The sequence below is a fragment of the Saccostrea echinata genome, unplaced genomic scaffold (genome assembly GCF_033153115.1).
Source record: "Saccostrea echinata isolate AGI-Se365-2 ecotype Australia unplaced genomic scaffold, CSIRO_AGI_Sech_v1 ptg000009l, whole genome shotgun sequence".
Lineage (NCBI taxonomy): Eukaryota > Metazoa > Mollusca > Bivalvia > Ostreida > Ostreidae > Saccostrea > Saccostrea echinata.
Window position 1 is genome coordinate 27,848,386 of NW_026889758.1, and position 12,192 is coordinate 27,860,577.

General features: G+C 34.1%; 1 protein-coding gene across 1 annotated transcript in view; it reads left to right on the top strand.

The window, feature by feature from the left end:
* The window catches only part of LOC133182609 (uncharacterized), a 38,034-nt gene that overhangs the window by 2,907 nt on the left and 22,935 nt on the right, over positions 1–12,192 (top strand). Inside the window, exons 4-19 of the mRNA XM_061317455.1 lie at positions 1,772–2,178; positions 2,690–2,892; positions 3,180–3,295; positions 3,387–3,598; positions 3,795–3,923; positions 4,114–4,242; positions 4,388–4,599; positions 4,810–4,949; positions 5,040–5,142; positions 5,241–5,787; positions 6,007–6,159; positions 6,408–6,548; positions 7,396–7,612; positions 7,719–7,872; positions 11,205–11,373; positions 11,595–11,951. Coding sequence (XP_061173439.1) covers positions 1,772–2,178; positions 2,690–2,892; positions 3,180–3,295; positions 3,387–3,598; positions 3,795–3,923; positions 4,114–4,242; positions 4,388–4,599; positions 4,810–4,949; positions 5,040–5,142; positions 5,241–5,787; positions 6,007–6,159; positions 6,408–6,548; positions 7,396–7,612; positions 7,719–7,872; positions 11,205–11,373; positions 11,595–11,951 — 3,389 coding nt within the window. The remainder of the gene's footprint in view (positions 1–1,771; positions 2,179–2,689; positions 2,893–3,179; positions 3,296–3,386; positions 3,599–3,794; positions 3,924–4,113; positions 4,243–4,387; positions 4,600–4,809; positions 4,950–5,039; positions 5,143–5,240; positions 5,788–6,006; positions 6,160–6,407; positions 6,549–7,395; positions 7,613–7,718; positions 7,873–11,204; positions 11,374–11,594; positions 11,952–12,192) is intronic.

Sequence of the window (12,192 nt, forward strand, 5' to 3'; positions counted from 1 at the left end):
GTGGGGTGGGTGGGGTGGGGAGTTCCAATACTTTTAACAACATTGAAAACAAAATTGATTTACAGTTGTGCTCCTAAATTATTTTGCCAGCATGTACTATATGGTTAATTTACGGCTGTACCACCTTAAAAAAAGGCCTGGTTGTGTTTTTAATTTCTGTAAGGTTGTGCCCCCCCCCCAACCCTTCCCAGCTGAAATTTATTTCTACGGGCCTGAAATAAGACATTCAGTATTGTTAAGATGCATATTGGTGTCATAGAAAAAGTCCAGTCTGAAATATAAGTTCATAGTAATTTGAGGTAGCACAAGTGAATTGCCAAAAAAAAAAAGATTCAATATAGAAAACGCATTTTAGAATGGAGACGGCGTAGAGAAACGGAACTCATCGCATCGTGTAGTTCATTATATTGTCTGTTATTTTGTTCCATACTGCAATAATCTTCGATCCACTCCTTTTTTGTTTTCAGGTAGAACACGAATCATTGATGCATGTAAATTCAATCGGCTTTATTTGGACACTCTGTTTTGACTTGTTTAACTTTAACGAACAGTGTTTATGGTCATTTGTTGTATTCTTCACGATTTATTCATAGCTATGAATTATAGCTAAAAATAATAACATGAAGAGGACACGAAATGTTGGAGGACAAAGCAGGTATATTGTTTAATTATTTATATGTATAACATAAATAACCATGAGAAATTAATGGGTATTTACTTAAAAATACTATTACCCTTCTTAAGATATGATCAAATGATGTTGAAAAAACAGGTTTTTATACTGAAATGCACGTCTGCAGTGTTTACGCGTATCCAGGAACATTCACAAATATAAAAAATAGTAAGGCGGTCATTTCGTGTAAAATTTATCAGGAATTTTAAACAGTTTATTGCAAGAAGCTTCCATATTGCCCAGATCATGAAAAGTTAAAAACCCTAGTGTTCAATAAGATTTTGTCAAAACTGCGTTACATACTATTTCTTTAATCAAGTGATATCATAAAATATACGTAATGAAATTTTTTTCCGCTTAAATTTCAATTGAAATAGAAATTACCCGATGTGTGCACAGAAACTGAGTTGTTAGCATTTATGAAAATGTCATGCAAAAAATAATAATTTAAGGCTCGTATTATCTGCATTCTTCCTTCACTTTATTTCGAAAAAATATTTTTCTTATTTGTTAAACTCACAGATATCATTCTGCTATCACATTTCATCATTTAAAATCGCTTTGAATACAAGTTTGTATGGATTGATATATAGCTATATTTACATATGCAAATGTTTTTCTTTATATAACACTATTAAAAGCAATGTGTATCTATATCCGTATAAACACGGGTTCCTCGCGTCATAAACGTTCGACGTAATTTCTCAGTGACGTCATAAAGGGTTGACGCGCAATCAATAGATCAAACTTGTGCCGTTGAGTTTGAAGAAATAAAACATTTCACGCGTTAAAGGTTATAATCAGGCTAATAAATAATATGAATAAGTCACAAATGTAAATATAAGTAATAAGGTATCATTTTAAAACATCTATCGGATATAAATACGGGTTGGTACGAGATCAAATTTACCATAAAGCTTCGGGCTTTATGGAATTTGATCTCGTGACCAACCCGTATTTATATCCCGATAGATGTTTAAAAATGATACCTTATTTCATAATAAAAAGACTGAAGTATGTAGACACGTAAGCATGCATACACGTAGTGATATCGATAGACACGCACAGTCATTTTGATTTCATTGTGGATTGTTTCAGCGCAAACACAACAAAGACTACCAATAAGTCGACTGCAGCAAGATCGACACACCACAAAGTATGCGCAGTCTTACAGCCTCCACATTCAACAGACGTCAAAGCGAGACCGCCATTAAAATCTAGGATATCTTCCTTCGAGGCTAATAAAACTTCAAAATTTCCAACATCGAAGCACAACAAAGAAACAAAAGGCGGTACTAAACTGCCCGAGTTTGACACTCTATATGCACAGATAAAACAGTATCTGGAGATAAAGAAGTCTACTACAAAATCACGATTTGCCGACTCAAAAAACGATGTCAATCAATCCAAGTCGTCGAATCATTTCGTTTTACTTGGTGACGTTACCAAACCTCTCCCCAAAACATCGAAAGTAGTTCGAATTTTCACAAGCAGCACATTTACAGGTATCAAAAGCAGTACATTTACAAGTAACACAAGCAGTATATTTACAGGTAACACAAGAAGTACATTTACAGGTAACACAAGAAGTATATGTACAGGTAACATTAGAAGTACATTTACAGGTAACAGAAACCAGTAGATTTACAGGTAACACAAGCAGCATATTTACAAGTAACATAAGAAGTACATTTACAGGTAACACAAGAAGTCATTTACAGGTAACACAAGCAGTATATTTACAGGTAACATTAGAAGTACATTTACAGGTAACACAAGCAGTATATTTACAGGTAACATTAGAAGTACATTTACAGGTAACACAAGCAGTACATTTACAGGTGCACTTTGCAATCAATAAAAAATCGAAATGAAGAAAATTGAAAAAAAAAATATTATTCCTGAACAGTTTTTTCAATATGCACATCTCTTAATTGTGTCAAAGATGAAAAATACATGAATCATTTTTTTTTTAAAAAGAATGTAAGTTTAGCTCTCTAACTTTGATAATTTTAGACACCATGTTGGAACGAAACATGCTTCTGGAGGAAACGTATCCCAGAATAAAACTGTTTTGTCAAACCCAAGGTTACGACTTCCAGGTGGTGGATATGAGATGGGGAGTCAGGGATGAGTCCACAGATGACCACATGGGAACGACGTTATGTCTAAAGGAACTGACCCAGTGTCGAGACATGTCTACTGGACCATTCTTTGTTGTCAGTATACGTCATTTTTTATTTTGAAGGGTTCAAATTCATACTTTAAAATGTTGTATAATATTTATTGTTTTAAATATAAACATGATAAATGAATTTGGTTTTTACACACTTAAAAAGGTGCATAGTTGATTCTACTTGTGTGCATATAAACGAACAGTCATGTTTACCGTAATGTTTGTTCACATTTTATTTTTTAGATCAGATAATCAACTTTTCAATAATTTTGCATGTAAGAAACATGTAGTATCTTCAAAATTATTTATTTATATATTAACTGACTTTAGACAATGTTATCACATAAATACGGGTACTGTGCGCTGCCGAGAGAAATAGATGCATTAGAGTTTGAGAAAATTTTGAAATGTGTCCAAGATGAAAAGAATACTGCATTGTTAAAGAAGTAAGTCCATTTTTTTATGCTTTTCAAATTTACCTTTCTTTACCTACAATACGCGTTTCTTTTCATTCAATAATTTTTATCAATAATGTAGATGGTACATCAGGGATGACAACGCTGTGCCTCCGTTATACGTTTTGCAGTCAATCAGCAAAATCTTACCAGAATTTCTTTCGCCAGACGCCGATAAAAAATTGGTAGCCAAGTCAAAATGGTGGGAGGATAACGATGCTATGCAACAAGCGCTATATGAAGCCGCTAAAAAGGCACTAGAAGAGACGGAGGCTGAGAAATACGTCATTTCCGGTTAGTATCAACCTGTGTCTTCTCGAAGACAAAAAAGAAATATTACTATAATCCTATTTGGATTTGTACCAGTGTATCACTAAAGATTAAAATAAACTACACAAATAGTATTGTAGATATCAGTTGTCTCAACTTCCGTACAGTTTAATAAAAAAAATTAAGATTCATGTTTAAACATTAAACACATTTTTTTCAGTCTCTGAAAAAGAAGTAAAAGCAGGACTGTTGGATATAAAGGATGCAAACAAACATTGTTTATGGTTCAAAAGAAATATCCGGGGGATTGACAAAGCCGAATCCTCCAAGCTTGTTTCTAGGTTTACAGGTAAATTTTATTGTGTACACACACGCACACACAATCGTATATGAATATGAAGTCCTCTAAGTGACTTGCTAACATAATTCTGGTTTTAATAATTATTTCTTTTGTTCCAAGAGTATGGAAATATTTTGATATCATTTCTTAAAACAATATTTTATGCCTGAAGTATTCTATCTGTGTTATATAATAATAGAATGCTTGGGCCCAGAGGAGAAGATTAAGAAGGCAAAGATGATGTTGAGTGACTTGAAGGAAAAGAAAATTCCAAAGGTTCTCTCCCCTGAGAACATTTATACCTATGATATTGACTGGACAGAGAAAGGTAGACGCACGCTGGTCTAGCTATATTAACACTTTCTGAAAAAAGGAAATAATTCCTGGCAATATTGTCAACATTTTTAATTTCAAATTTGATTTTTTTTTTACATGAAAAAAAAAAGATTTGGGTCATTAATATACTAATTTAGGGATTGATCCAGAGAACAGCCAACACAAGGAGTACTTAAAGAAAATGACTACTGACTTTGAAACACACATCTGTCGATTAATCAAAGCTGGAATCCAAGAAAGAGAACAAGGCACAGTCGAAAACAATGTACTGTTTGAAGAATGTCTCCAACATCTTAGATTTGCTCACGAAAAATCGAAAAATTTTCATGGTCGTGGCAATGTTATGAAGGTATTTATTAACCTTATTTAATGAGATAAAGTTAGAGGACATGTTAAAAAGACTTCTATTTTTTAAAGACTTATTTTAATTTGTGCTCTATATGTGCACACAATTTTACATACATGTAGTCTTATTCATGTATCTAGAAGTTGACAAATCATGGGACATTATATCAGATGTCTTCGAATTGAAGTATTTAGCTTTCTCATCATATTTTAGAAAATAGAATCCTACCTGAACAACGATGGCGATGCTCCACTAGTCGTCCATGGTGAGTCTGGCTCTGGCAAGACGTCCATCATGGCCCAAACAGCTATGATGACAGCCTCTACCGTACAGGACACGGTAGTTGTTATCAGGTAAATAATTCCTCAATGGTGTGCAAATAAACGCTATTCTAAATGAAAAAGGAGAAAAACGCTAATAAATATACAATTTTTGTGTGGTAGATTCATTGGGACTACTCCCAGGAGCTCCAATATCAATTCTTTGCTGAAAAGTATATGTCTCCAAATTAAAACTGTGTTTGGTGATACATCAATAACTTCAGAGGTAAGTAACAAATACAATACAATTGCTGTCTTAATTTATGTTTTCAAAAGGTGTTTATTTGATGTTGCATTTGTTAATATTTTACTCATTTTCTTCAGGACCCAGAAGAGCTTGTCTTAGAATTTCAGAGATGTTTGCAAGATTTACCAACAAAGAACAAAGAGCTTCTCCTTCTTTTAGATTCGATGGATCAGCTAGATACTTCTCATCAGGGTCGACAGCTTGGATGGATGCCAACCCATGTACCACAGCACGTCAGAATTATAGTGTCAACCCTGGAAGACGAGAAATACGAATGTTTCCCCTCAATCAGATTTCTTTATCCATCCTCTAGCAATTATATTGCTGTGGAAAAATTACCAGAAGTTGATGTAAAAAGTATTGTTGACTCTTGGTTAAAAGGAAAACAAAGGACACTTACAAAGTTGCAGAGAGACTTGTTATTGCAATCTTTTGATCAGTGCCCCCTCCCACTGAATCTGAAACTGTCATTTGATGAAGCCTGTAGATGGACATCATCAGCAACAAAAGATTCAACCAGACTGCAAACAACAATACGAGACAGTATCAATCGTCTCTTCTTCCGGTTAGAGAGAATACATGGTGAACTATTTGTATCAAGAACACTTGGTTACATTACAGCAGGTAGATAATATAAACTGAAGGTTTTTTTTCCCAATTTAGGCGTATTCAAATTAGGTGTCCATTAAATTCAATTCTTCTGACGCTTTTCCAAATTATGCATGATCAAGTTAATTCTTTTATCAGGTTACCAATAATTTGAATTCAGTTGTTGCCTTTGAATAAGTATTTCAAATCATATTTGAAGTTGAGCTTCAATGAAATTGCTCTTATAATTTATAGCAAAAAGTGGCTTATCAGAAGGAGAGATAGAGGACATTCTAGCGTGTGACGATGACGTACTTAATGACGTATACACTTACTGGACGCCCCCTCTTCGTCGTCTGCCACCATTACTACTACTCAGACTGAAAGCGGATTTAAGTGAATATATTGGTAGGACAAAAAAACTTAGCATTGGTTTAAAATGTCTAAGGTCATATTTTTCTTATAACTTTAGCATGAAAACATTCAAATAAATTACATGTAGTATAATATTAACCCTTGGCAATTTCTGTTCGAAAGATATCTTTTGGTCTTAAGTAAAAAATTAGTCAAGATATGATAGTACAATACATCTGTAATGTATATGGGTTAGTGTCATATAAATGCTGTTATAGTGTGTTTTGTTTACATTGTTACAGTTGAGCGTGGTGCTGATGGGTTGACGGTGATGTATTGGTACCACAGACAGTTTATACAGGCAGCACAAGAGCGCTACTGTCAGAAAGAGGAGACTCTACATGTAGCACTGGCGGACTTCTTCAATGGAACATGGTCCAATGGTAAAGTAACTATAATCCCAAAAGACTTAAGATCACAGGAACAATATTTTAAGGACACACACTACAAACAAAACAATTGATGCATGTTTGAGATACGATATCTATTTTGACTTCCATAGGTTGCAAATGATGCATAAATATAATTTTTAAATTATGAAAAAATTGTAGGCTTTCTGACATGTTCAAATTTCTTATTGTTTGTCATCACCTCGAAAATTCTATGCATTTTTTTATCACTTCAAAGGGCATTATTGAAAAATTTTGAATGAAATGAAACCTTTTGCAGTAAAACATAATTATATGAAAATATATGTAGTTGTTATGAAATTGTTATTTTCATGAATTTAGGTGGGGGGGGGGGGGAGGTTTGTAGCATCTGTCCTTAAGTACAATTTATTTCTATTTTTATAAATACCATTAGTAACGAAGTTAAACATCTGAACAGTACAGAAAACTCCATAATATAGACTATACATGAGCCTCGTTTCGTGAGGTCAGATTTAGAAGTACTATCAATAATAGGTCAGAATGGAATTACTATACTCTTCTCACCATCAGAGACCCTGTATCTTGTTTTTTTTCTTCATATTTATCATTGATATTAGTTTTCTCTGTAATATGTAAAATCATGATTTCCTGGTTAAAAAAAATTCACCGGAATGGAAAATTAGGCCCAAAATATATTAAAATTTTGGCATAAAGTGTATTTAGTAAAATTACATGTAGTTCATTGTGTTTAGTGCTTTCCCAAAGAATACACTGAAATGACAGTAAATGAAGTTCTTAATCTATGTATGTATGTGATGATACATAGTTTAGTGTAAATATAATCTTTCTGTATATTTAGGAAAAAAGAAACCATACAAAGATAAGTCTGGTAAAATCTCAGAGGCGGACAGGTTTGTCTCATCACAGCCACTGATGTTCGGAAGTACATTCAATGTACGGAAACTGAATAACCTGCCTTATCACAGAATTAAAGCTGGTCAGATAGATCTAGCCAAGATGGAGAGCCTGTGCAGCTTCAGATTTATGTTTTGCAAGCTTCTTGCCACATCTTGCAGGTAATGTATATTGCATTGTCTTTGAACGAATTAGTAAGGGGAGCAAATTATTTTGGAATTATTTGATTTTGTCTTATGAAGGTATTTTTCCTCTAATGTTTTTTAGCAATCTACTGTCTGATTACACACTTGCTACACAGAAGATCAGTGACAAGGAAATTTGTATAATTAGAGACACGCTACAACTCTCGGAGCATGCGCTTATCTTTGATAAATTGCAGCTTGTCCCACAATTGATTGACAGACTTTCATCAGAGAAGGTAACTGTCAAAAGTGCTGTGAAATAAGTTATTTTGACTGTAAAATATTTATACGTACTTTCTTGCTTTAGTCCTCCTCCTGCCTTGAGCACAAAAAGCCTTTACCGAGGACTACCATCTCTGCCTGTCCGCTGACATTTACAGCACCACGCCCTAGTCCATCCCTGATCTTTCATCTCATTTTTCACTGATCGCCGCCATGTCTCCTTTGGTCGCCCTCTTCCAGGACTCAGATCCATAAAGGAGGACTCCAGTAACATTGTGTTGAATATCCTTATTTTGGTTTTGGTTCTGATAAATAAATTAAAGACTTCCAGATGTTCCGTAGGTTTGTAAAGGTGGCACAGGCTTTTGCTATATATTCTATTTTCAACGTCCTCGATGGAATCTCCATTGGCTGTGATCTTGCTGCCAAGATAAAATTGTCTATTATTCTATTCTGTTGTTGTTTACTGTGACCTCCTTATCTATCTTTGTATTTATCTTCATTAATTTTGTTTTGTTTACATTTATATGTAGTCCAGTTTGTCTGTTATACTTGATTAGGTCATCAGTTTTGCTAAGGATATCCTTATTTCGCTGTTCTAGTAAAGCGATGTCATCTGCTGAGTCAAGATATTCGAGTGATTGTTGAAATGTCCAGGATATTCCTCTATTGGCCTGACTGGTCAGTCTACGCAGAAAGTAAAGAGCAGTGGTGAAGCCAGACATCCCTGTCTCACTCCCATTTGTATTGGGAAGCTGTTTGTCAGTTCTGTGCCACAGATCACCTTTGCCTGGAAGTCCTTGTAAAGCATCTGAATGATGTGTGAGGATCTTCATAAAGCAGGACGATGTACACTATTAAATGCTTCGGCAATGTCGATGAGGTTGGCATACAGCAGCATTGTGTTCCGTTCATTACTCTGTTCTAAAATTTTCTTCAAGGAAAAAATCTGGTCTAAAAATGATTTTCCTTCTCTGAATCCAATTTGTTCTTTACGAAGGTATGAGTCTACCACTGAGGCCATACTGTTCAAGATGACTCTGCTTAGGACTTTGCTGGTAACTGACAACAACATTATTCCTCTCCATTTATTTGTGACAGCTAAAGCACCTTTCTTGGATAGCTTCCCGTAAAATATTTATATTCTATATATACTACAAAATTATTTTATTAAAAATCGTTCCGATTCTTCACACAAATACTCCAAAGTTAATATGAGTTTCTCATTGACAATATCTATGTAGTCTTCTAAAATCAGCGGGATCGTGGAACACAGACTTAAGTTCAAATTTCAATCATCTGTAAGATATTTATTAACTTGTGAACTTAACACTTAAGGTATGTCACTCGTGAAATTTGTTATATCAAGGATTTTTTGAGAAGTATATTTTGGATAAGTACTCATATAGTATGACTCAAAATCGCAGAGAAAACAGGGGGTCAGTGTGCATCTGACTGAGCTACGGTACAATTAAGTTGACCTTTTTGCACTTAAATTTTAACTCTTTGGTTAATCACTTTAACCCTTATCATATTTTATCAGATGTAACCATGGCAATAAATATAATCTTATTTTACGTAAAATAGTTTGAATAATATTTATCATTGAACAAATCTTGCAAATTAATGCGCGTAAATTATTGTGTGACCTTTTTGCACTAAAAAAGTAACATATTTGGGTATTAAAAATCTAAATGGGCAATAAAATATTTTCTTGTATCAAACTTTTTACGACTTGAGTGCTGATCAGTCACAAGTATCGAGTAGTTTTAAATAATGAAAGAAAAAGCTGGGGTCAGTGATGTAAATTTTGAAATATTGGTCAAAATATGCGATTTTCAGGTCAAAAACTGTGTAAATTTTATCTTGACTTCTTTAATATATCTTCATTTCTCGGCAAAGTTTGTTGAGGGAAGGTGTAAAATTTGCTATAAAAATATAAAGTAAGACCTATATTTAATATTCCTAGCATATCATAACGGAAAATATTCTCTGAGTAAAAGTATGTGAGGCTAAAAATCCAAGATATTAAATTTAATAAATGTGCTGGTTTGCAGAATTTTCTGCTAAATATCCTTCCACCACAAGAAATAGTTCCTCATAAATTTTGCTTCTTTATGAATTTTTTAGCAGTTTTTTCATTGAATGTTGAACAATTTACATTGTTTCATTTAAATATGTTATGAAAATGGAATTTTAATAAATAGTTTTGAAGTAAGAGGTTCTGCCTGAACTTTTCTAAAAAGCTGACGAGTGACATACCTTAATTTGCAGACAACAGGAGTTTTGTTTTTTGTTGTTTAACGCCCCTCTCGAGATTTTTTTCACTCGTATGGAGACGCCACCACTTGCCGGTGGAGGACTGCAAATTCATACCTATACTCAGCACTTAGGGCCATTGGGCAGTGAGGGATCTTTTTCGTGCCAACACCTACTGCGACACGGGACCTCGGTTTATACGGTCTCATCCGAAGGACCGGTCTCCACGTCCCGCAGTGGATTCGAACCCGCGACGTAAGGATCAGCTCCTTACTAAGCGACTCTAGAGTAGACGCTCTAACTTTTCTTTCGTCAACTTCCCTTATTTATGTAGCAGTATACCATTATCACCTGCATATATGGTGTTTATGTCTCCCAGATGATTCAGTTCGCAAGTGCATGTTCTGCGAACGATCAGTTTCTACTCAGAGGTAGACAAGTGACAAATAACTTGATATTACAAGGCTATAAACAACTTGAAGTCAACATTTTGCAAATTCTATGGTTGTTTGGTCGAATGTTGACTGACATTTTAGTACAAATATTTAAGCCATTATTTTCATTCTGTATTTTCTACGGATTACTTTGTTTACCCGCGCCTATCAAGAAAAAGGTGTTGCAGGGGTGTGACGGGACGACAAAGAATGTTACTCTTCCATGGCACGTGATCCCATATCTCTTGTGTTTTCAGAGGTCCATGTTTGCTTTGCTGTCAATTTTTAATTATTAATTGGACTCTTTAGCATGATCACTATAATAATTCATTAACTTCACATTTTATTACAGTAAGGAGGATAAATGTTAAGTTTATAAAAACATGTATACAGTTTATGTGTAAAATTCATTATAAAGACGACTAATCTAATTAAATAATAAAATGTTTTCTTTGTTTCTCAGGGATTAAATGTTGCATTGAAAAAACAACTTTTAATAGTTTATTACTGATATTGCTTTTAAAAAAAGGAGAAAATATTCATTGGATTTAATATAAGCTAATGTTCCTTCAATGTGTGGAAACCAATAACTAGATATTTCTAATGCTTCTTCAAATACTGTACTTGCATTGATTTTTTTTTCTGAAATAAAGACTGCAGCCACCTTCCTGACTCAGTTGAAGGACTACCCATTTAGTTATTTACTGCCCTATCGCAATATGTTGATGAAGCCCGGAGGGTCGTTAGTCTACTCCTTATCGGGTCACACTAAAGAACTGAGAGCCGTGGATATGAAACAGGACGGGTCAACTGTAGTAAGCTGTAAGTTTATGTACATTGAATTTATTTTTGTGTCCTGTTTAATGATATTTTAAATTAGATGAAAACTTTACAATGTTAAGTTGTTTCTTAACTTTGATTTTGTTTGGGTTGATACAAACTGTTGATCATTTTTTATTGATGCAAGTGTTTTGACAATTAAAAAATGTTAATTATCGATAAATTCATAATATTTATTTCTCTGTTCTTCTTTTTCTTCGAAGGTGCATACCATCCGGATAATAGCATCAAACTTTGGGATGTAAAAAACGGAAAGCTGATCAAATCAATCGAAAACATTGCCCAAAGAGCTGTCAAAGTTTTCTTCATATGTAATGATTCCATGATCTTGGTTCATTTTTATCATAACCTCGTTGCAATCAAAGAAACTGGCGAAGTTGCGTACACAATCTCTATCCCAAAAGAAAGAACTCTTCTTTGTCCAGCACACAAGGGGAGAGTCGCCTTTCTTGTTTTCCAGGACAATACCATAGAATGGTACGATGCTCAAACTGGAAAGAAGACGGACACGATTAAATGCCCGGAAGGTGTTCAATTTAGCGAGACTGGTGTTGCAGTCGGTAAGTCATTTCTGTACAGAATGAGAGTAAGGCTACACTTTCAGAAGCTCTAGCTCTAAAAATGGGAAATTGTATGAGGAGAAAATTATTGCCTAAAATAGAGAATAAATTGAATAAATGCGAATTTGGACATTTTTCGCTATAATCATTCTGTTTTTATATACCTTGCAATTTTATTTTATGCTCCCTCCTTTTAAAATACTTGATAACTTAATGTCTGAAATAAAAAGTTATCCGATAT